The following is a 23,858-nucleotide window of genomic DNA, read 5'->3' on the forward strand; positions in this document are numbered from 1 at the left end:
AAACACAATGTTTCTCCAGGCAGCAGGTTTTCTTAGAAGTGCTCTCACTGCTGTTTGCTGATCGTTTGCTCTGACAGTGGGGAGTGGACTCTCAAATTTGTGATTGTGTAAGAGTGTTGTTCAGTGATGATGGTCAGTCATCACGAGCATCTACGTCAGTGTGTTTTATGATAGGACAGTGACATATGCGTTACCCTTATTCCTCTGCCCTGTGATGACCCCCATCCCCCCTCTTCCAGATTGACCAGCAGAATACGTCCTTATGTAATCCCCCATAGCCCACCCCTCAACACACACGCACACACACACACACACACACACACACACACACACACACACACACGCACACATGCACACACACACATATAGACACATACTCACATACAGTCAGAATGGATACTGGTGGCCCATCCCCCACCACCACCTGCTCCAGTTGGAGAAATCACTGTAGGGCTGGAAAAGACTGAGCTACTTTACCAACCAAACAAACAAGCGTGTTAGCCTGGGCTCACATGTCAGGTGACTCGCATGTAGCTAGTGGTCACACCACGGTCACCCAGTACTTGTTTACATGTGGAAGGATTTGAAGGCTGTGAAAAATACTGCACTGCTTTTCTTCTTTTCTGTTCTGCTAGCTAGAAATGCTGCTAGGTGCTGAAGTTTATGTCAGTCTCATCTCTCTCTGATTCATTTCCATTCATTATATGTGCAATGACATTACTCAGCAAACAAAATGTGTACTTACCCCATGCTATTAGGAATTTTCTATTTTCTTAATTTGTAGATAAATATCATGAGAAATTTTGGAAAATTATTCCAGAGTCCAAGGGGGAATCTCCTAATTCCTATATTCAGTTTACTGTCACTATATGACAGTTAAAGGCAGCAAATCCTCTTATTTGGCAAACATGGAAAGATTTGGCAACTAAATGTTTCAGCCCTGAAGTATGTCACATTACATTGGATTTGTTTAGTGGAAACTTTTGCAACAATACAGCTTCCATTAAGACAGTTAGTAAATAGTTGGCTCATTTACACTTTGGGGATTTTTCATGAACCTTTTGGGAACTTGCGCACCTTACCTGGCTTTAACCACAGTAAAAAGGGTCTAGATTTATTTTATTTGTCATAGTTTCTGACCCCCAAAAAGACCCTGCACAGGGTGTAGCACTTTCCAATAGTCCAGGAACTATGGGGGAATGTTGCTGATTGGTCAGATACAATCTTAAGCACTGCTATGACTTGTGCACCCTTTCATTTACACAGTAAGCAAGTACTGGGAGCAACTGCTGTCGTTAGGATATGGGATTTCTTGCAGTTTGTTGTAGTTGGACCTCCTGACTTGTCTAAAAAACAATGCGTAACAATGGATCATGCATGGTAAATAACTTTTCCCGCAAAGCAAATGTGCTGGAACACATTTAACCACTTCCTTTGGCATTGTCCCTTCAGCATTAAACACTTCACAGTTAACTGCCATTTTCATAAAGACCCTTCCATTTCTTGGAAAATTTAATTTCATGAACATAATAACAGTTTTTGCCTAAAGCGTATTTCCTCAAATACCACACACATGTTTACATGACCGCTGATTTTCAGCTCAGTTCATTGACTAAAGCGCGTCCCGTCATGCTTCTTTTGCCAGTATGTTTGATGTCTGTACAATGCTTTATGTTGACTGGGGTCATTTTTCTGTGACTTGAGCCTGTGCAGCATATATTACTATTACCTGTGTCATATGCATTGAGAAATATTTTCATGACACAAGAGTACATGTTCAGGGATAGCATGCTTGTCAAAAATAGCAGAAGGTGGTGTTGTGTACATACTTTTTCACAGGGCTGTTTTCTAATGGCTGTGTGGTTGAGCTGACAGCTGCTTCGGGATAAATGACTTCTGTAACTGATTCTGTGTCTCATTTCTTCCAGGAAACACCCAACTCTGTTTTCCTGGTCATGGAGGTAAGCATACAAACGAGACTGTCTGGGGTCAGAACTTGTATCCTCCTCATGTGTTGCCACTCGTGTTGGGAAGAGTTTGTGTTCTGTGTTTGTTTGCTATGTTTGTTTACGTACTTGACAACACTTTAATTTATTGAAAGTAACATACTGTAAGTGATGACATAAATCATTATGAACGTGCTTCAGAACAGTACTCTCAGCATTCATTGGTTTACCCCTGACACTGGCAGTCAGCATGTATTTTTCCCCCTTTGGCAGGCTTCACTGGTGTCATTCCGCCTCCCTGTCAATCATCTCTCATCTATTTTCCTCTTGTTTTCCCTCATATTGTGTCTCTTAGCTTGATGACAAACCTCACTCTTGGCATTCTCCCCAACTTTCTCCACTCATTTCGCAACAGTCTCAGCTGACTGCAGGGCTGAAAACAAATCATGACAGCAAGTTGCTGACTGAAAATACACCCCTCTGTTTTCTAGGAACCAAGTTCCCCGAAAGCATTTGCTTAAAATCTTGTTGTGGCCTATGTTTAGACAGCTCTACAGTCTACTCCACTAATAATACTTTGGAATTTTGTTTGGATCAAGTGTTGTATGACCAGGTTACATTAATATGAGGGTATCTACATTACACTGTTTCTTTTTTTCATCATGTTTCCAGAGCTTCCACAGGCTGAACACAATTTGTTTCAGAGAAATGGCTTTTCTTGGTTAGGTCATATTTTCAGTTTTCAGCTATCCAACGGTTTAAGGGATATTGTGAGGGTAATGCCCTTGCTGTGCTTTGAAGTGTGAATGTCAGTCTGACTGAATCAATGCTGATGCCTCATGTTTTGCTTAGCAGGAAAAAGCTTGTCTTACTCAAACATTGGTGGATGTATCGGATGAAAGTGTTATGAAGAGAGGAATGCCCTGAGCCAGGTCTAATCCAAATGAAAAGAATACGGTGCCCTTTGAACACTCAGTCTGGAGGGTAAAAACCACAATTCATTTCTTGCAACAATGTTTGAAGGGAAGGGAGATGTGTGTCTTGGAACATTTAGTCCAGCATTCTGCCAGCATACAGTAACAGGCATAGTTTTAACTGGGCTCGGTTACCTTCCGTGTAAATTGTAAGGGAATACAATTGTACAATTCTTCATATGAAGTTGAAGTCAACCAGTGCTTTGGATGCAGATCAGCAAAGCCAGAATTAAATTCAGCTTCATGACAAGCAAGCAGCAGTGGTTTATTTATTTTTTTGGTGGTGTGATTGACAAAGGGAGGAATGTTGTGTTTGTGCCTTCTAGCTTCTTGTTTAAGGAGCAGCTGCAGTAATTTTATGTTTAGGTATCTTTTTCTCAGTGGTGTCTAGCAGCGCTTTCAAAGTGTTATGTTGTGTCACGCTGCACTTTCACAGCTTCTGTAAATGTGTCCATCACTAGTAGAAAGGTTACAAATGAATAGATGGTTGGCAAAGAAAAAAGCTGAATAAATGAGTGTAGAAACATGAAGAATGCATATTCTTCAGCAGAGGAAGCAAGGACTCAATGGATGATTAGGAGAATTTTAAAATTATGTTAATATGCTGTGGCAGTCACCAGATTTCAGCCAGGTTGAGTTTCAGAGACTGAGAGAGTGTATATCAAGGAGCACTGAATCTTATGATAGACCCATCTGTTCATGAAGTTCACCTTAGAAGCTGAGACCTGGGTGAAGCAAGCGGGGGTTTTCCCCGTGCAGTGGAAGTGGGCAGTTCAGTGTTTGCCTGTACTTATCCAATCAGCAGCTTAGTTTCCTTTAAGCTACCACACCAGCCTCATCTGTCCTCTCTTGCTGTCCCTCTTGAGAACTAACTGCAGTCAGCACAGATGAAACTGCAGTCATTCAGCAGTTACTTGGTCACCCTTTGATTATCTGCGCAAGGATGTGAACAAAACCTTGTGCACATACACACAGAAGCTCTCAAACACGCACACAAGACCAAAATGTGCTTCACAGCTTGGCATTGTTGAAACTGTATTTAATTGTTACTGATAGTGATTTTTCATCTCCCCACACACAGTACTGTAACGGAGGTGATCTTGCCGACTATCTGCAAGGTAAGCATCACACTAATCTGTCTGACAAATACACACACACACACGTGTGTACACACAGAGATTGTTCATCAAAACAGTAAAACACTCACTCATACCGCAGGAGAGGAAACGCCATGTGACTGCAGCTCTGATGAGTGTAGGTGTGGGGAATATGTGCACGTGATTGTGCATTTATTTTCTATGAGTGATGGATGGATTAATGCAAGTCTGTATGTGCATGGGAACCACTACAGCTCTGTACAAAGGGTTCACTCTCTAGTTCAGAGCGTCAGCACAGTGTTTAAGCCACTGTGATAGTTTAGAACAAACACTAGCATTTGTAGCTGTAGAGCAAGAAATTAGCTTAAGTTGAAGTGATACATAATGGACAGTGAAAGTGATGTTTGGAAGTTCTGTTTTACATGGATCAGAAGCCCCCAGGTACCAAGAAATAATAATGAAGAACATAACACAATCCAGGGTTGCACGGTGGCGCAGCAGGTAGTGCACGTGCTTCACAGCAATGAGGTTGCCGGTTCGATTCCCGGGTCAGTCCTTTCTGTGTGAAGTTTGCATGTTCTTCCCGTGCCTGTGTGGGTTTTCTCCGGGTACTCCGGCTTCCTCCCACAGACCAAATACATGCTCATTAGGTTAATTGGTGACTGTAAAATTGCCCCTAGGTGTGACTGTGAATGGTTGCGATCAACTGGCAATCTTGTACCCCGCCTCTCGCCCGTTGATGGCTGGGATAGCCCCCCGCAACCCCGAAAGGGATATGCTGTATAGAAAATGGATGGATGGATAAAACAATCTAAATGTGTAATGTATGTCTAGTGTGTCCCTCACATGTGATCCAGTCTTCTGTTTGGGCCTGAATTTTAGAATTTGTAGATTTCATCAAGTTTGAGATGCAGCATTTTAACACCAGTAAAAAACAAAAGCCAACAAACTCACTCCCTCTAGCTTTACTGTCCCACCACTGGTTTTGCATGGGAACTGGGTTATCTCCATCTTTATGTTGTCAGAGACATCACAGCCTCAGGATGCCTCACTCTGACAGATAGGGCGTGAAGCTACAAGTGAGAAAACCAGAATGTCAAGTTTCATACTTATGTTTTAACAGTGAGGATGATAGACAGGGTTATTAAATCCATAACCCTTGTAATCCTGGGAGTGAAAGACTTTCCTCAAACACTTGTAAGAAGTTCTTGTGAGTCATCATATAAAACACAGATGAAGCCCAAGAGAGTTTGCGTAAGAAAGATGTGTTTCATTACCGTTATGACTTAAATACTTGCTGTTTACAGATTATATGTGCTTGTGGTTCAGTGATAAGATACCGTCTGTTATTGGTAGATACCTATTGCGCTTAATTCTATTCAGAATTGAGCTTGAAGGTTCATTCTTGACCTTGGAAATAGAGTTTGACTTGAAAATGTAAGTCAAGACTAACTAGATTTCTTCCAGAACTTTTAGCTCCAGTCCTTTTCAGTCACATCACATGTGGTGATTTGGGTGAAAGCTCCAGAATATATGCAGTCAATCTGGTCATCTGGTCAAATCTTTGGCATTGATGTGCAACAGCTATTCCACATATAGTAACTTAAGATACATCATCAAAATGTCTTTGTTTGTCAGTGCACATCCTTCATATGCATACTAAACTGACCAGTCCTCCAGAGACTGAAAGTTTCAGGGTATCCATTACCCAATCTCCTATCACAGCACTTCAGTTTCCAAATGGTCATCTCACCACATTTGATGCAGATGTTGAGTTTCCAAAGAGAGTCAAAAACTCACTGAGCGCTCATAAGGTGTTGTTATAGTTACTGTTTCACAGCATTGAAATCAGGCCAGCTACTGGATTCTCAAATCTCTCCAAATGAATGACATGTTTGCCAATACATCAGTTAGATAACCACAGGTGTTAACACCTCTGTTCCATAAAAACACTGATTATGAGACTGGAACAGGTCCCGTATCACTGTACTTTTGCATAGTGTACCTGCCCCACATGTCCACATTTGCACTTTCCAGAATGGGGTGGTCCAGGAGCAGTTGTGAAAGGAAACCTGTGGAGTCATAGTGGTTTAGTGTTCAGAGTGTTACTCTGTTCTGTCCCAACTGGCTGCCCATCTTGATCTCATTAGTCATTTTGACTGTGGGGGGCTGTGTTCACCTCAAGGCTGTGAACACTGCGTAGGTAGCAATCATCTTATATAAGTGAATGTGACTAGTGAATGATTCTACTACTTACACAACGGGGGGGGGGGGCACACAGAGCAACTAACCCCCCCCCATTATCAAACATAGATGTTGATAAGCCTTGGTTTGAACTATGCCTGCGCTGTAATCACAATGGCTTGATAAAGAGAGGAGAAAGAGAATGAGAAGTGGAGAGGAATCCTCTTATTCTCACATCGGATTAGATTTATTTAACTACCACCAGGGAAAAGGACCTTCACTTCCTCAATTTACACATTTACTGCAGAATTACTATTGTAATATGCTAACTATTAGCTTGAAATAAGTTAGGCTGATTAGCACTTTTTTGGCTGTAAGAGCAGCTGCAGTGCAAAATTATGTTAATGACTTGCATGTTTTTTTTTTTTATTGTTTTTAAATCTTCTCGGTTCAGATCAATTAAAACTAGTCATCAATGTGCTTCATTAGGCAGCAGGAAGCGCTTGATTAAGATCAATAAGCCAGCCTTAAAACTGTTATCCAGGAGAAAGAGAGAGAGAAGCAAGAAGGTGCATCTTAATGAGCTGATTTCTTTAAAGATGCCCTGCGGAGGTTCCTTGTAAACAAAAAAAAGTTACTTTACATTTCTAATTTTACAAGTTCTTCTTTCCTCAGAAAACATTTGCAAAGCTGATTGTTCTTCAAATCTTACATTATTTACATCCTTGTTGGCAAGCAGGTACTTTTCTTCCTTGCCTTTTTTGGCACATAGCTACATGTCTTGACACCCACAATAAAAAAACAGTTAGCACTACTAAAAGTCACAACCTCCACAGAATACATTAAAGAGGGCAGGTCTGTCACTCCAGGGAAATGTCATTTTAAGAGTCCTCAGCTGTTTTTACTTCAGCATCAACTAACGTGCACTGACAAATGGCAACATTCTGAATTTCAAACCTTGGTTAATTTCATTTTCATCTCCTCTTTAGCTAAGGGGACGCTGAGGGAAGACACACTGAGAGTTTTCCTCCAGCAAATTGCTGCAGCCATGCGCATCCTCAACAGCAAAGGAATCATCCACCGTGACCTGAAACCCCAGAACATCCTGCTGTCGTATGTGGGTCGCAAGAAGTCCAACATCAGTGGCATCCGCATCAAAATAGGTGACAGAATTAGATGCAAAAAGTTCTTCACTGGCCTCTCGTTCACGTTGAAAGGAATTTACAGTTAGTGGGTGGTGACTGCTTCTGAGTGCTACAGGCCTCCTGAACCTTCTCTGCTAATGTAATACCTGCACACCATTTTTTGACATGATGATCATATACTGTAGACTTATACATGCTAGATTTAATATCAATATAATTATTCATCTAGTGTCCTGTAGCAACTCATATGTAGTGTATTATCCACCTTTCAGCTGTTGATCAAGCCGTGACTGTGTCAGAGGGCTTTAATAAGAACACGTGGAGCATCTGTTGAATCCAGATTTAAGGCTGCAGTCCATTGAAATTGATTAAGCAGCTTCTTAAAAGCCACTTTGTTCAGCTGGTGCTACTTTTGAATTCAGAAGCAAAATAAAATGACTTGTAGTGAATTAGCCTTGGTCAGAGGCTGGATGATGTACAAAAGTGCTCTGGGCATGGAGGAGATCATTTTATTTGCCCTTTTCTGTGTAAATAACCTTGACTATAAAAGAAATAGATACTTTGCCGTCCACACTCAAAACATCTTATTGTGGAGTTTGAGTTTTGTAATTAATGTGTTTCTGACAACACTGGTGGCGTTTTCCATCACTGGCTTAGCTCTGTTTTGAATGCAAGACTTTTTTCTGCATGTGTTACTGTTTCCAGTGTTTGCCTCACAGGCATCCTCCAGAGTCCAACAATGGTGGTTTGTGTTATTAGTAATAATAACGCATGTGTACTGACTGGTTTGTCTCATGCTACTGTCCTGCAGCTGACTTTGGCTTTGCACGGTACCTCCAGAGCAACATGATGGCAGCCACACTGTGTGGGTCACCTATGTACATGGTCAGTGTGTTTTACTGGATATGTTTTGTGTCTAGAATTTCAGCTTAGGTCAGTCATTTTAAAGCAGCCTTTCAGCCTTCTCAGCAGTGTGTTGTATAACTCTCTCTGTTCTGGATCGACCTTTCCTCCTTCAGGCCCCAGAGGTCATCATGTCCCAGAACTATGATGCCAAGGCTGACCTGTGGAGCATAGGGACAGTCATCTACCAGTGTCTGGTTGGCAAGCCACCATTCCAGGTTAATGCTGTGCACAACACACTGGTAACAAATGTGTTTGTAGATGTGTGTGTCTCTGCATCTAATTTCTATCATAATATCTTTAGGCCAATAGTCCCCAAGACCTGAGGATGTTCTATGAGAAGAACAAGAATCTACAACCTATGTAAGACATCAAACCTCTTGTCTTGTGTTTTCAGGCTCTTTTTAGTGTGTGATTTTGGCTGTCCCAGATAAAAGGCGACAATTATGAAAGAAATTGTGATAAAATCTTTGGCACCAGTGCAGAAGGATGATGCTAGTTGATGACACAGCAGACATTCATGGCTCCCAGACAGTGTATCTGCTGACTTTGGTGATGCTCTGTCTCTTCTTCTCGTTCCACCAGCAGGTGGTTGTTTTTGTTTTTTAGTGAAATGTCTCAACTTTCAGATGAATGGTCATATTTGGCACACACAGCCCTGTTCCCCTCAGGATGAGCTGTAATCACTTTGGTGACTCACCTAGCACCATCATCAGGCTAATACTTAGGCTTATGACCAAATACCTGCAAGACTAATGACATTCCCATCAGCCTCCACTGTATGTGTGCTCACTGCTGATTAGCAACTGCTCAGCTAACTTGGGGAACATGGCAAGGTCAGCATTTAGTATTGAGTACAGCCTCACAGAGCCACGAGCATGGCTGTAGACTGTTCTTGTTTCAGTTTACATCATCGTGCAACAGTTAACCAGGCACTCTGACATGCCTCAACATTCATGTCTTACAGTCTGACACAGACTGCAAGCAAGACTTTATTTGATCCATCTTGCACAGTGTTACATACAATAAGCTAGTAAGATTGTTGTTTTTGACGCCTACAGACACCCTGTGAGAAACAAGGTATTAATGTTTCTATGTTCTCGTCACCCAGCATCCCAAGGGAGACATCCCCACAACTTAGCGGTCTTCTGCTTGGCCTGCTGCAGAGGAATCAGAAAGACAGGATGGACTTTGGTGAGTGGTGACATAATAGTGATGGTATTAAATATATGTAAGTGAATGGTAAATGTATTGTTCAGGTTTGGATTTACATACTCTGAGGTCTTGGCATTACAGTACCTTCCCTAATCTGTTGTGTCCCTCTGACCCTTCATTCTGCAGACACATTTTTCAGCCATCCTTTCCTGGAGCCGTCATCCACCATTAAAAAATGTAAGCACAATGATCACATTCCCAAGCAGAATTTACTGCACTACACTTTGACATCGACCAACTTGAAAACATGCTTAATCGTGTATTTACTCCCCTCAGCGTGTCCAGTGCCGGTCCCCAGCACCTCCAATGCAGTGACGGACAGTTCCTGTGGCAGCTCCCCATGCATCCGCTACAACTCCCCTCCTGTGAGTTTGATCTTTATAAATCCTCATTCAGAGGGGATTACACTTGCATTGTAAAAGTAATAAATTGTCAACTATGCCACCCTGTTGCACTCCTGTTGTGCCTGTTTAAACGTGGTATCCAGAGAGGGAAAATAAACAGACCCTTTGTAAAAATGTATATTTTCATTTTACCAGCAGAATTACCAGCACCCATTTTACCCCTTTTATTTCGGTTCTACTAGTGTAAGCCAAACACTACTGACACTAATAAGTGCACTGCTAGTATAACAATGTCTGCACAGTGGCACATCTCATTTCACAGCCGCAGTGGGAATGCTGGGCAAGTCAATTTCCCAGGATGTCAGTGTTCTCTGAAGCAATGTGATTACATTTGTTTGACAGTCAGCACGGCCCTGCCTGGAAGCCTTAATAACATCATTCAGGAGGCACACTACAACTTAATCTTTTATTCTCCTCTTCCTCCGCTCTGTCTGTGAACACACAGTCTCTCCCGGACATGCAGACACTAGCAGAAGATGGCCTGTCATCCCCTCCACTCGGTCCGCCCAACTTCCTGCAGCTGTCCAAAGAGTCCGCAGGGAGCACCAGCAGTAAGAACTCGTCCTGTGATACTGACGACTTTGTCCTGGTACCTCACATCTCTACTGACAGCTGTAAGTGCCAATACACATGCTATACATATGCATACAGCAGTCTCCTAAATTCACTCAAATGTAACTCACCTGATTATGGTGACAGATTGGGAATTTGGGTTCTTTATAGTTCACCTGCCATCACTTCTTTAGTGGAGAATGCGGTTATTACCTGCATGGCTGGACAACATGGTAGAAAATAATCAAAATATGAATTAAGTTACAATATCTGATCAATTTTAAGAACCTATAATTCCCTAGTAGTGCATTCAATACCTTAAGAATGACCAGGAATTGAAAGAATCATTCGTCATTTGTTTCCAGTCATCTTTATTTCATCAGGAGATAAAGTTGTGTTTAACTGAGGGAACACTCACACCTCCCATGTAACTAAATCAACTTTTGATACCAAAACAATAGCATGTGGTGTGTTCAGCTAAGTCGACCAACACCGCTGTGCCTATTTTGTGGGGAGTGGGCTGTCCACTCTTAAAAGACGTTCAAATGACTTGTTAGAAATTGTTTCTGTGATTCAGTTGGTTGTTAGTACTTTGCCAATTAACACTTTGGCAGTATATTGAAGTTTCAGATAGTCTTAACAAGCACATTTTCTATCACAATCAGTGTTTACATTGCCCAGCTCTACATGGGGCTTTATCTTATTACACGCTGTACATTCAGACAGACGGTTCATACACTGAATGTCAGACTGTCTGGAAGCAGCTATGTAATCCAGTAAATGAGGAACCTAAAGCAGTTATCGTTTTCAGAGGGAGCTTTGTTTCTTTTCATCGAGAAGACACTGTCCCACAAAGCCTTACAGGCTACTTTTGTACAAAATATCTTTTACTTCACAGACACAAGGTTTGCTAATGTCTGGCTGAATGTGGCTGAAATGATCTCTTGAATTGCATGATGCATGATGCAATACTTATTAGTTAGTCAGAGTAAACATGTAGAGAGATAGCAGAAACAGGAGGGAGTAATAGTCCAATGAATACTCATATTGTAATAAAGAAACAGCCTTGAGCCAGTGCATACATGCTGCTCCGTCTCATACTTCTTTGTACAGACAATGTGTGTTACACGTGGCCTATGGACACTGAAATAAACACGTTGACATCTGTTCTGTACAATCCCACACATTTTGCACTCCTTAATAGACACACCATGACTGCAGTGCACATGTAGTCAAGTCACATTTACTATGTGACAATAATAACCACAGCACACATGCTCACGCACACTCACGCATAGCACATGTCACCAAATCCACAGCCAGTAAATTAGACAGCACCGAACCATTTCATGCTGTAATTGTATCCATGAGTCCACAAACAGCAGGCACGCACACTTGACCCTCTTGACTGGTAAACTGAACCCTCATGCTCTGCACCTGATGCAAAACACACACACACACACACACACACACACACACACACACACACACACACACACACACACACACACACACACACACACACACACACACACCTGCATCTGTTCGTCCTCCACTCAGACAATGAACAAAGTGCAGCATTGGGAGTGTCAGCTGGCATTTTGAGTGGCATTTACTCACCTAATTACTGCTGACGTATACAAAACTAAATCCTTCTGCACCTTCATCATTCTTTTCTTTCCTTTCCTCCTCAGATGACCAACCAATGGGAGTGGGCCGCCGGCCGTCCAGTGAGTTCCTCATGTGTGGAGGGTGAGTGTGATGCTATTGACGGCTTTGTAACAGACTTTGTATGATCATGAGAAACTAAAAGCCTCCACTGAACCTCAGAAAATAGTTTTAACTCACCCAATAGTTGTTGTGGTAGATTAGCAGCACTTAAATGCAAACAGATAAAAGACAAAAATAAATAGAAAGTTTTAAAATAAAAGAGTTTTGGAAACACCCATGTCATCTCACGTGCTGTACTTGACAGTCATCAGCGTGACTCAAAATACACCCATGCCGGTAGCTATAAATAAAGACAATAAGTTCTAGAAAGAGAAATTAAAACTCTACAGGAATCCTGATTCAATCAGCAAAATAGCTGTGGGAGGCGTTATTGCATGCACAATAAATGAACAAAATTACAGGTGTAGTTAAACACTTTGTGAAATAAAATTAATAGCCAGTTAGCTTATCTTACTGGCTTTTTATTATTTATTATTTGCTTAGAAAATTCCAAAGGGCATGAAAAGGGCCTCTGTGAATACTGCAGATACTGTATCATATTTGAAATGTAGCCCCGTGTGGTTAATTGAGCGGGCACGGTTCATCGAGTATGAACTGGATGTTGACAAGAGTCAGAGAAAAAAATAGACTGACTATGCGATGGAAGTGTGACATGATGCTGTGAGTCAGATTCCATTTCACACACAGCCTTGAGTTCACATGTGTGTATGTGTGTAAGGTCAGGTCATCAGTTCTTTGTGTGCTTTTAACGAGGCTTCCTTTGTTTCACTGCTTCTGGCTCTCTGACCACCAGCAAAACAACCTCCTCTCAGATTTACACCAGATGTCACACAAACTCACCGTCCATTTGTCATGAGCGAATTCCTCTGAACTCCTCCAAAATCTGCATGATTAGTACGTTATGAATCACAAGTTGAGCCAAACAACAAGGTGGTGCTGTGCTAAATAAAGCACCCGACCCACCGAGGCCTGTGGGATAAGAATAGATTCGCACACTCGCCAGAACTCGCCTGCAACTGTTACTGTGCCTCAGCTGTGTATTAAAAGATCAAAACATCCTCACATGTACTCCAGCCATATTGTTTTAACACTGCAGCATTTACTGACCTCTTTAGTAGAATGAGGTAGAATTAGTAGAATATGTTACAGATGAGACAAATAGATACTGAGGGTTTGTGTTACTCGAAGCAGTAAGAAATGCTGCTCAAACAGGAGGAAATGGGGGAATGTTGGGAACAGTCATTTGGTGCTGCAGTGTGTAGGACGGTATATGTGGGACTGAGTCAAAATGAGCTATAGTGTGTGTGCGTGTGTTTATGAAAATGGAGGAACACCCAGCTCAGCCAGTGCAACAGTGGCTCATTGATGTGTTTTTAATAGTCTAACAACAGTGGAGCTCTATGGCACAGAGGATATATCAGGCCGTGGATACAGACCCAGTGCTTGGTAGTGGGACATATTCACTGTTGATTTGGTTCTTTTCGTGGTATTTGTTGACAATAGGATCGTTATTGAATGATGTTGGATTTGTGCATTAAATGCTGCTTAGTATATTTTTAAATGCAACAACACAACTGGACGTCATGTCCACCGCTTACTTTCCTGCAGTGTATAGTCTCAGAAGTCTTACTAGCTTGTGTGAAAACTTGCAGAAATCCTGCTGCTGCCCATCACTCTGTTTTTGTTCTTTCTCCCCCTCCCTTAATTAATAACCTGCAGCCAGATGCTGCTTTCCTCTTCTTCTATCTCCCTGCTCTCCCGTCTGCATGTGTAAACAGCCTGAAGCCAAACGGTTCTCTCCCCTCTCTGTTCCCCTTTCTGTGACACTCACTCTGTTTTGTCTTTGTTGGTGTTCTGCCTCATCCTCCTCTAACCGTTCATGCTCCCGGCTCTACTCCCTCCCTCTGCTGTCCTTTTAATGGCTTTCTCTATAGCGATAACTCTTTCCTGCTTACATAAATTAGTTAACCATTGACACAGGAGGAACCGATTTTTTTCTTCATTACAGGAGTTGTCCCTTGCAATTTAGGAACACCAGCCACACTCTCAAAGAGCTCCTAAATCACAGCCTTGTTTATCCTTTGCACCCTGTGTGTCTTAAATTGAGTGGAGTCAAGGAAGGAGATAGAGGGAGGGAGAGGAACAGAGTGTGGGCTTGGGGAGATGGGGAGAGGAGCAGGATGTCTGGAGAGACATGATCATTGCAATGAAAGCAGAGGATTAGAAGGAAAAAAAAGAAAGACGATGTAAGCAAATGGAGGAGATGAATGAGGAGAAACAGAAGTGACAAATCCTAAAAAAGAAAAGGCCTGAGTTGTTTGGTCCCATCCCCCTCTCCTGTGCTGCTTGGAATAACCAGGTCAGTGGAGAAGCAAGTGGCTTCAGATTCAGTGTCTCTCCTCTTCCCACTCTTTAAAAAGCAGCTGTTCACTGACCCACAAATTCCATGTCTTTTTAACAAGGGGACAATGGCACTCAGCATTCTACTCCATTTTAAGCCTCAGTTGGGATCAATAAAGCTTTTTGCAAGCTGGAGAAAGCCTCCGTCGTGGATTACTGTATCAAATCTCTTCTCGATCGCTGCTCAGTCTGTGGAGAGGGATAGCATGTGGTTAGGTTTATATGTCAGAATTGCTGAAATCCAACAAAGAAACTGCTCTCTGGTTCTTTGTCTGGACTAGTCTTCGCCTCACGTGTCCTCCTCTCTCCCTTGTAGACCCTCCCAAGCCTCACATCATTACATAATACTGGTTTCCAACTGGTGCTGCTCTCTAACGGTCATTTCCTGCACTCTGTTTTTTTCTGCATTCCATATGTAAACAAAGGCCCTCTGTGCATTATTCAGTCATGACTTAATCTTTGAGAACATTTTGTCTCCTCTGGAATAACAAAAGAATGCAAATGAGCTATATCTTTGCACTTCCCCTGCTGTGTCTGCTGAACACAGAGGATGTGTCTGGCACGTGCCATTGGCCAGCCCTGCCTCTAGCCCTGCCCTCAGCAGAATGAGCTTAAAGCTGATTGGTGCTGCTTTTGTGTTTACATGGAAGCCCGGCCCCCTTTTTTTCACCCACTGACTCTGCCCTCATGATCAGCCAAGCTAAACTTAAGTTCCTTGACCTGCCTCCACACCGAAGTAAAGAAGGAACTCTAGGCTGTCAAAACAAAGTCCCTGCAAGTTCTACTCAGAACGATATTGGTAGAACTTTGGAGATTTAAGGTATTATGGGTATTGACACGCCTGAAGATGTCGTGGAGAGATAGCAGGAGCCTGGAGCAGACTGGCTAAGCGCTCTCGTCTCCCCGATCTTCCCCGCCAGGCAGCCGCAGCCCACTTCAGGACAGCTTCCCATGGTGTCCCCACGGGCTGAGACCACCCCAATCCCTGTTCCCACCCAGATCCGAAACTACCAGCGCATCAAGCAGAACCTGTCCAGCAGCCCGACGACCACGCTGTACAGCTCCCCCAGGTAAGAGCCACCTCTGCTGTGCCTGAGGGTGAAGGAGGTGCCCTTGCTAGATGGTCCTGACGTAACGCAGTTTAATTTGTATCTTTTAAGTGATTAGTAATGCAACACCTGGAACGGGCACCTGTTTGTTGATGTTAACCTGTGACTAAGGGTTTACTCACCATGTAGGAGTGAACCTTTAGGCTAGGTGTTGAAAACCTGGGCTGTTTTTTCATCAGCCATTAGGTTTCACTGAAATTACATCAGCCAAGTGCCAGCTTGAGTTTGTGGCCTCCCAACATGTTGCTGGGAGGGTTTGTTTGAGGCTTTATGTGAAGATAAAGCAGATGGGAGGGCAGAGGAAGAAAGAAGAGTGGCACCTAGTTTCACAGGGAGATTAGTTGTGTTGTTCCTATTGACAGCCTGCTGTCTGAGAAGGAGAACAGGAGAGGTACTGTAAGCTAATCAGCTGCATTCTGTTGCTAATGTGTTTATTATTTAACAGTTGTATTGTTTTGGATTCTGTGTGGGCTTGTATTCAGCTGGTGCTCTGCTGGCTTTGCCATTAAATTCCTCCTGTGGTGATTGTAGCTCTGAAGATTAGGATTTGCTTAATGTTTCTTGTTCAGGTGACCTTTTTGCACCCATGGGAGTTAGATCCAGGAGAACAGGTAGTGTCCCTCTCACCATCTGCCCTAGCTGTGCTTCTTTGTTCAGCTGTCCCACTCTCCAGCTGACAGCTGTCTGTCCCTTTGACCTGTCAGAAGCCCTTCTTACTGTCTCTGTATTGTTATTCTCACTTTAAGGAACAAGAATGTGACAGGAACTTCATGGATCTTAATTTTGCTCTGTTGCACAATAACACCAGATACTAAGATAAGGCTTGAGTATTGAGCTTTTAATATGAGCTCTTAATGTTAGCCAGTGTTTACAGAGAGATTACTAGTAAGATATTTACCTGTCTCTTGTTTTGTTTAATGGCTGTGCTTTTTTTTTCTTTCAACATCTTGCACACACATGATAATGCAGGCAACATTACATGCATTCCTGCTGCTGGTTTCAGCTGCTAACCCTGATTGAGAGGCAACAGACCTTGCAAGCAAACATAGCAATGCTTACACAAACAAACAAAAATACATTCAGCATGTTTGTTAGACCTTAGGGATAAACACTTCTTGTAAACAAATAAAGGGCACCTTTAGTGAAATCTGTTACTTAAGAGCAATTGGTTTAATTTTTCCAATTGTGATTCACGGACCTCAAATGCTGTAATGAATCTCATAAGTTCCCACTGGATATTGTAACTGTACTGTTTGTGTGATAGATTTGAGATGAGTACAGCACATGCTCTCACACATGCTTTGTTTCCGTGTGACTTAGAACTGCATTAAGGTGTTGTGCAGTTCTTGCACTAGTCTGCAGTTGTCTGGAATTGTCTCAGCAGCCAAACAAGTATTTATTAACTGGCAAAACTGGTTGAAGTCAACCAAAGGGAGAACAAACAAGAGACTTGGGAGGGGGTAGTTGAATAACTGTATCCATGATGAAGTGGAGAATTGTAATTTATTGTTCATTACTTAACTCTTATATCAACTCGTAAAGTGTTCTCATGGCTCTGAAAACTGAGTGACTTTTACTTGTACTTTCTTCTAGGTCTGGCACAGTGAGGCGCTCCAACACCAGTCCGATGGGGTTTCCCAAGGTGGGCTCGGGGTCCCCCAGCTCTGCAGACGTCCCTCAGACAGTAGGCAGGCGTCTCTCCACTGGCAGCTCCCGGCCCTACTCCCCCTCACCTCTTGGTAAGGACATGTCTAGACAGCTTTTTAATATCACCTTTCAGACATGAGTTGAACCAGAAGCTCATGGTGAAGATAATTGTGTTTGTGTTTGCAGTGGGCACCATCCCTGAGCAGCTTGGTCACTGCTGCTGTCACCTGCAGAGCCACGAACCTCGCAGCCGCAGCTCCTCGGGAGGTCAGTTCACCAGCAAAACAAGCTGACCTCTGTAAAGCCTGGTCACTGGGTTAACCCACATGTGACTATACCAACCTGCTCACTTACATAAGATTCGCCTTTAATGGTTCTGTTGTTGTTGAAACAGCAAATTACTTTGTCAGTTAATGTTAAAGAAAATGGAGAATACATTGTAATTTTGCAAATGCAGGGTATGAAAGCAGCCACAGACAGCAGTCAGGTAGGATGTACAATATGGATGCAACAAAAAAAGCTATATGAGGCAGAGCTTGTAAAAGAAAATTAAGAGAACCCAGACACAAATATATACAGCCCTGTTTACAATCGGCAGTATTAGCATTATCTGCAGTGAGTAGTTGTTTTGATTTTCTGCTGTGTGTCATAGCTTTATTATTGACCAGGTGCATGAGTCACCGTGAATCATGGCCTTTTTAAAAGTCTCTGATGCTGCTGTTCTATTAACGCTGCAGACGTCTTACAACTTCTCTGTTTGTGTCAAGAGGTTTGCTGTCATGGTGACCACTCTTCTAAAAGAGGGAAGCGCTGTCTGAAATGAGGCGTCAGTCGGACATAGAACAGGACTTTGTCCCCTTTTTGGAAAGCCACACAAACAAGCAAATTTAATGACCAACACAGAGTCTCTGTGAAGAGTCTCAGAGCTATCTTACTTACACTTGTTAGTAGAAACAGTGTGACAGCAAAGCTTAAGGTGTCACTCGTAGCATTACTCCCTGCTATTTTTGCCCCTGTGCAAAGTTTAGAGCTGAACCACATCTAATTCAGTCCCTCTGCCTTCTCTAGGTTCCCCTGTCCCATCTTCTCAGCTCCTGGGAGCTCGGCTGCAGAGTGCCCCCACACTAACAGAGGTCTACCAGACCAGGCAGAAACTTCACAAGCAGTTATCAGACCCTGTTCAGCCTTCCTCCTCTTCCTGTAGCCACTCCCCTCAGCTCGGCCGACCGGCCAACCTCGGCTCCTCCCCAACCAAGCTCCTTGGCTCATCCCCGCGCACATCCGACTGGCTGCAGAAGTCCCCGCTGCCCACCATCATTGGCTCCCCAACTAAGGTCAGTGCAGGTGTTAAGTCTACAGATAGTCAATACCAAATCATCTAAAATATCAGCTGTTAATGTTTCCCTGTTTCATCTTTTTTCTTTCAGACCATTTCAGCACCATTCAAGATCCCCAAAACGCAGGCATCCTGTAACTTGATGGCACTGGCTGATAGCCCCGTGCCCACCAAGACATTGGCAGATGCCCGGGATATCTGTGTTCACCACTACAGCCCGTACCTCACGGGACGCCCAGCTGCCCCTGAGGCCAGCAGGACTTTTGGCAGGTATGATTCACTGAAAGAAGCACATCCTTCTCTTGCCTAAAGTCTCCATCACTTTTCTTCAGCATCCATCTCAGCTTTCATTTTATTGTATATTAGCCTGATAAATTAATGTCCATGTATGGCTCTGATCTGGTCATTAGGGTTCATCTCTCATAAGAGGGACATGATTCTGTCACAGCTTTTTTACTTACAGTATTTATAGCCCTTGACCGTCTGCCTCCCCTCATGAAATGTAATGTGACACTTTGGACTGGATGTAATTTTTTATTGACTTACTTCTTTGTTTTTTTTTTTGCTGGGTTTAAATTGAATATTCTACTTTCACACTGACTACATTTCCTTCAGATTCATTTCCATGCAAGCAAAACACATTTTTGGGTCTAACATTGAGTGCTTCTGAATAGACCTTTGACTATCTCATTTATGTCATGTGTATTACATGACATGCCAGTTTTTAGGGGAAAGGGCACTAGCTTTGTGCAGCAGCCTCTTTAAACGTCATTTAAAACATGATGTAATGATGAAAGTCCCCTTGTGTCTTTACTCTTTACAGTGTGACTTCACTTTGTCTGCTGTTTGACATGTGATTTTCCTGCAGATCGGTTAGCACGGGTCGTCTGGCTGAGCAGCCAATCAGAATCACTCTGGGTGGACAGGCCTATCAGGGCAGCACTGACAGCTTGAACACAGAGCGACCCATGGACACAGGTATGGGTACATTGCTACACACACAATGGACTGTGTTTACCACCAGTTGCCGGTAGTCATTAGGTCAATATGTGGACTTACTAATGTCTGTATGCTTCCATATAAAAAGTTCTTAATAAACATTATATCAGAGTGATTCTGGTTCTTCATACAGTGTACTGAATGCAGTTTTTTTCTGTAGCTATCAAGTGTAATTTAAACTGAAGTGAAATTTTAGCTTTATTCAAAAGTCAACTTAATAAACAGGTAAATTTCTTCTTCCCAAAGCCCCTGCAGGTCCCACCGGGCTGGCTCAGGGGGGCTCAGCGAGTCCCCGTACTGTCCTTTTCACTGTGGGTTCACCGCCCAACAGCAGCACTCCTCCTACCTGCAGCCACCTGGGCACACGACCACGCACCACCTCAGGTGAGGACCCCTCACATAAGATGAGCCAGTATGCAGTCCGGTGGTCTTAGTGAAGGTCATATTTATCTCTCGACCCTCTGCTCTCCCCTCTCCGTCCTTCTCTCAGTGGGCTCCAACAGTTCGGCCGGCTCTCTATGCTCCACTAGTGGTCGGGTCTATGTTGGATCTCCTCCAGCCATGGCCATGGGCTCCTCCCCTCCAGGAGGCTTTGTGGGTGGGCAGATTGTCCCCCACCCTGAGGGGGCACCCAGCAGCCTGCGCTACGTCCCCTATGGGACCTCCCCTCCCAGCTTGGAGGGATTTATCACATTTGAAGCCCCTGAACTGCCGGAGGAGACCCTCATGGAGGTGAGTGGGTGTGAGGTTTCTTGTTTTGTGTCTCTTTCACATCTTTTAGAAAGAATATTGATGAATCGGACAACATCCTTAATAATCTTCCTGTGTGTTTTATCTTAAATCTTTCTAATTCCTGGTACAGCGTGAGCATACAGACACCCTAATGCACCTACGGATGATGCTTTCATTCACCGACTGTGTCCTGGAGATGGCGGCAGTTCGAGCTGGAGGGACGGAGCTTGGTGTGTCTGCGGCCTCCCTCTACCCTCCCCAGGACAGTGTGGTTGTGGACCAGATCAGCCAGCTCAGCAAAGAGTGGGGGTAAAGAATGACTCAAATCTCGTCTGACTTTATGATAATCTCACACAATTAACAATAGCATGTGGTCTGAGGAGGCTCTTTGTTCACTGGTGTTGCTGCAGTGTTTAATCTTTTCCATCTGTCTCATATATTATGATTGTGCTGCCCCCTACAGGCAGGTGGAGCAGTTGGTACTCTACATGAAGGCAGCTCAGCTCCTGGCTTCCTCCCTCCACCTGGCCAAGGCTCAGATTAAATCAGCCAAACTCAATCCTTCCACTGCTGTCAAACAGGGTAAGGACATTTCAGGCATCTTCTCTCATTAGTTGAATTAAACTCTGGTCAGTGCATTATACTGGAAACTGTGGTTAAGTAGCAGGAGGAAGTTTGCTGTAAAACTTACCTGTGTCTGTTTACTTAATATTTGCTGCATATTCACTTTATTTATGTTCGCTCACAATAGTGAGACGAATATGTCATTTTGAAATATATGTATCTACTCCTGCAAAGAATAACTAATCCCTCTCCCTGTCTTCTCTCAGTGGTGAAGAATCTGAACGAGCGTTACAAAAGCTGCATCTCCCTCTGCCGGCAGCTGACTGACAAACTCAACCACTTCTTCTCTGATAAGCAGCGCTTTGTGGACGAAATCAACAGCGTCACAGCAGAGAAGCTCATCTACAATCATGCTGTGGAGATGGTGAGTCACAGTCAGGGCTGAAAGAGACAAAGGGAGTTTAGTGTCGTGTTGATTCTCATCATTTCCACCAGGTTTTTCAAATGATCTGTTCAGTAAAATGCGGCTGGAATCTATACTGGTCTGCCTAATGTCATGTTGTGTGTTGATGTGTGCGTCAGGTTCAGTCAGCAGCTCTGGATGAGATGTTCAAGCAGACAGAAGACATAGCGTACCGCTACAGCAAGGCCGCCATGCTGCTGGACGGCCTGTCCAAGATCCTGCAGGACCCCACTGACATTGAGAACGTTGTCAAGTGTGAGTACAAACTCTGAGATGCACCCACACACTCACAGTATTACACATCATTCACCATTTCTCTCATACTCAGAAAACATGGGGGAAAACACTGTTTGATTTAAGAATGGGAATGCCACCATCTGAGTGAATGCGCTGTGTAAATGTGTTCCAGAAAACAAGCCAGATATTTGTTGATTTCTTATAGCAGGTCTTGAAACTCTGCAGTTTGTAAAGTGGCATTCATTGACCTGGAATGAGTGATCTACAAAAATGTTGTGAAGAAAGTTTGCTGAATCTGACTTGGCACAGGATTGTATGGAAAGTTCTTGCATGAGACACATTGTCTCTAGCAGACCTGTTGTCTGTGTAGACACTGAATTTTTCTTATTTAAGTGTTTGCTTTAACAACTTCTGCTAATACTTTCTTGTTCGGTGTATTTTCCCTGCAGACAAGGCCAGTGTGGACCGCAGGATCTCAGCCCTCTGCTACTGCACTGTCACGCTGTATGAGTAGCAGCCCTCACATACACACACACACACACACACACACACACACACACACACACACAGAGGGACCATGTCCTGAGACTGTTTGACTACCATCCTCACAAGGCCGCTGTAGCAGTTCGAGCACTTTTCATTTGATAGGTTTCATCTGTTTTTATCATCACTTAGTTTTACTGGCTGCATCATGGACTGAACTGTGACAAGCGACTGATGCACAAATCTACAACCAAAGATGACATCGGATCCAGAAACGAAAGGCTGAAAGCGGATGTGGACATAGTGGATGCACTTTGAAGTGCATTGTTTTCATACACTATAATGGTGATCCTGTTGAACCTGATCAACACACACACACACACACACACACACATATATATATATATAAAATGTCCATCTTTAAGGATATCATTTTTTTACCAGAAGAAAAAGAGGATGGACAGGGCTATGAGACTGTGGACTTCAAGAGACTCGAGCTCCCCATGAAGCAGTTCATCTTTTTAAAATTCTGCGTACTACTATGTGATAACTGGTTATTTACTCTGTGTTTAATTTGTTATTGTTCTTATTTATTGGTTCAGAAGAACATGGATGTTTGAGTCTCCTGCCTATCTTGAACACCTCAAGTATTGGAGTGGAAGGAAATGGAAGAAATTAGCAAAAGGCTTAAGGCCGATCACTGTAACAGATCCAAGTCACAAACATTATAGACTTTTACATAAAAACACAAACTCCTGTTACAAAAACTAGACAGCCGTGTGAGCAAAGGAACCTGTAGATTTGTAATAGCTTTGTTTTTATTGTTCTTGTGTTGCTAGCTCAAGCACTTTACTGTGGATTGAGAGGAAGAGACGTCTATCTGTACAAGTTCTGAGGGTAGAAATGTGATGCCAGGGGAAGGGTTTTCCAATCACTCCTGCCACCATCCTAAAAGCTCAACTGCTCTGTGTGCATGATCAACAAGTCTTCAGAAGGCAGAGCAACCAGGGAAACTCAGGACAGCCAAGACAAATTGGCTCGAGCTCAATTTTGCAGGGCCCTCACTATTAAAGACAGAACCACTTTTCTCTTGTTAGTGGATTTAATTCACAGATGCAGTTGTTCTCAAACATCAAACCAACATAATTTATAAAAGTACCTTGACAAATCACATAAAAATACAGAGCTGGCATGGTGACTTGTTGATTATGTTGAGGAGGGGTTAAGGTGGGGTGACAGTGGCTCACTCTGCTCACATTGTCATAAGGCGTGTAGGCTCAGATGTTCAGAAGAGAAGCAGAACTTGAGATCCTCTGCAGTGGCGACGGGCCCTTCTGTCCTCACTGCAGTGCTGAACAACCAATCAGGTGTCCACTTTCAACCCTGATGGAGTTAATTGTGAAACTGAATGGTCATATTACTTGACACATTACCTTAATAATAAGTTTCGTTTTACTAAAATACTACAGCTTTTTATGTTCTGTCAGTATCTGTAGCTAATTTTTTTTAACAAAACTTGATGTTTGCAAACTTGTATATGTATATGGTGCATGTGATGATTCCTTTCCCCTCTTTTGAGGAGGTGTGTGTGTGTGTGTGTGTGTGTGTGTGTGTGTGTGTGTGTGTGTGTGTGTGTGTGTGTGTGTGTGTGTGTGTGTGTGTGTGTGTGTGTGTGTGTGTGTGTGTGTGTGTGCGTGCGTGCGTGCGTGCGTGCGTGCGTGCGTGCGTGCGTGCGTG

The 23,858-nt window shown here is 43.2% G+C and overlaps 1 protein-coding gene across 1 annotated transcript in view; it reads left to right on the forward strand.

The window, feature by feature from the left end:
• The window catches only part of ulk2 (unc-51 like autophagy activating kinase 2), a 36,834-nt gene extending 14,657 nt beyond the window's left edge, over nucleotides 1–22,177 (forward strand). Inside the window, exons 4-27 of the mRNA XM_070969868.1 lie at nucleotides 1,929–1,961; nucleotides 4,002–4,038; nucleotides 7,191–7,364; nucleotides 8,158–8,231; nucleotides 8,366–8,467; nucleotides 8,554–8,612; nucleotides 9,361–9,443; nucleotides 9,591–9,641; nucleotides 9,741–9,829; nucleotides 10,314–10,482; nucleotides 12,115–12,172; nucleotides 15,472–15,621; nucleotides 17,254–17,399; nucleotides 17,494–17,574; nucleotides 18,376–18,641; nucleotides 18,735–18,913; nucleotides 19,512–19,621; nucleotides 19,889–20,026; nucleotides 20,133–20,374; nucleotides 20,505–20,683; nucleotides 20,838–20,956; nucleotides 21,205–21,362; nucleotides 21,521–21,656; nucleotides 22,088–22,177. Of these exons, the coding sequence (XP_070825969.1) occupies nucleotides 1,929–1,961; nucleotides 4,002–4,038; nucleotides 7,191–7,364; nucleotides 8,158–8,231; nucleotides 8,366–8,467; nucleotides 8,554–8,612; nucleotides 9,361–9,443; nucleotides 9,591–9,641; nucleotides 9,741–9,829; nucleotides 10,314–10,482; nucleotides 12,115–12,172; nucleotides 15,472–15,621; nucleotides 17,254–17,399; nucleotides 17,494–17,574; nucleotides 18,376–18,641; nucleotides 18,735–18,913; nucleotides 19,512–19,621; nucleotides 19,889–20,026; nucleotides 20,133–20,374; nucleotides 20,505–20,683; nucleotides 20,838–20,956; nucleotides 21,205–21,362; nucleotides 21,521–21,656; nucleotides 22,088–22,152 (2,898 nt within the window). The 3' untranslated portion in view covers nucleotides 22,153–22,177. The remainder of the gene's footprint in view (nucleotides 1–1,928; nucleotides 1,962–4,001; nucleotides 4,039–7,190; nucleotides 7,365–8,157; nucleotides 8,232–8,365; nucleotides 8,468–8,553; nucleotides 8,613–9,360; nucleotides 9,444–9,590; nucleotides 9,642–9,740; nucleotides 9,830–10,313; nucleotides 10,483–12,114; nucleotides 12,173–15,471; nucleotides 15,622–17,253; nucleotides 17,400–17,493; nucleotides 17,575–18,375; nucleotides 18,642–18,734; nucleotides 18,914–19,511; nucleotides 19,622–19,888; nucleotides 20,027–20,132; nucleotides 20,375–20,504; nucleotides 20,684–20,837; nucleotides 20,957–21,204; nucleotides 21,363–21,520; nucleotides 21,657–22,087) is intronic.
• The last annotated feature ends 1,681 nt before the right edge of the window (nucleotides 22,178–23,858 follow it).

The sequence above is a fragment of the Chaetodon trifascialis genome, chromosome 9, assembly GCF_039877785.1.
Source record: "Chaetodon trifascialis isolate fChaTrf1 chromosome 9, fChaTrf1.hap1, whole genome shotgun sequence".
Lineage (NCBI taxonomy): Eukaryota > Metazoa > Chordata > Actinopteri > Chaetodontiformes > Chaetodontidae > Chaetodon > Chaetodon trifascialis.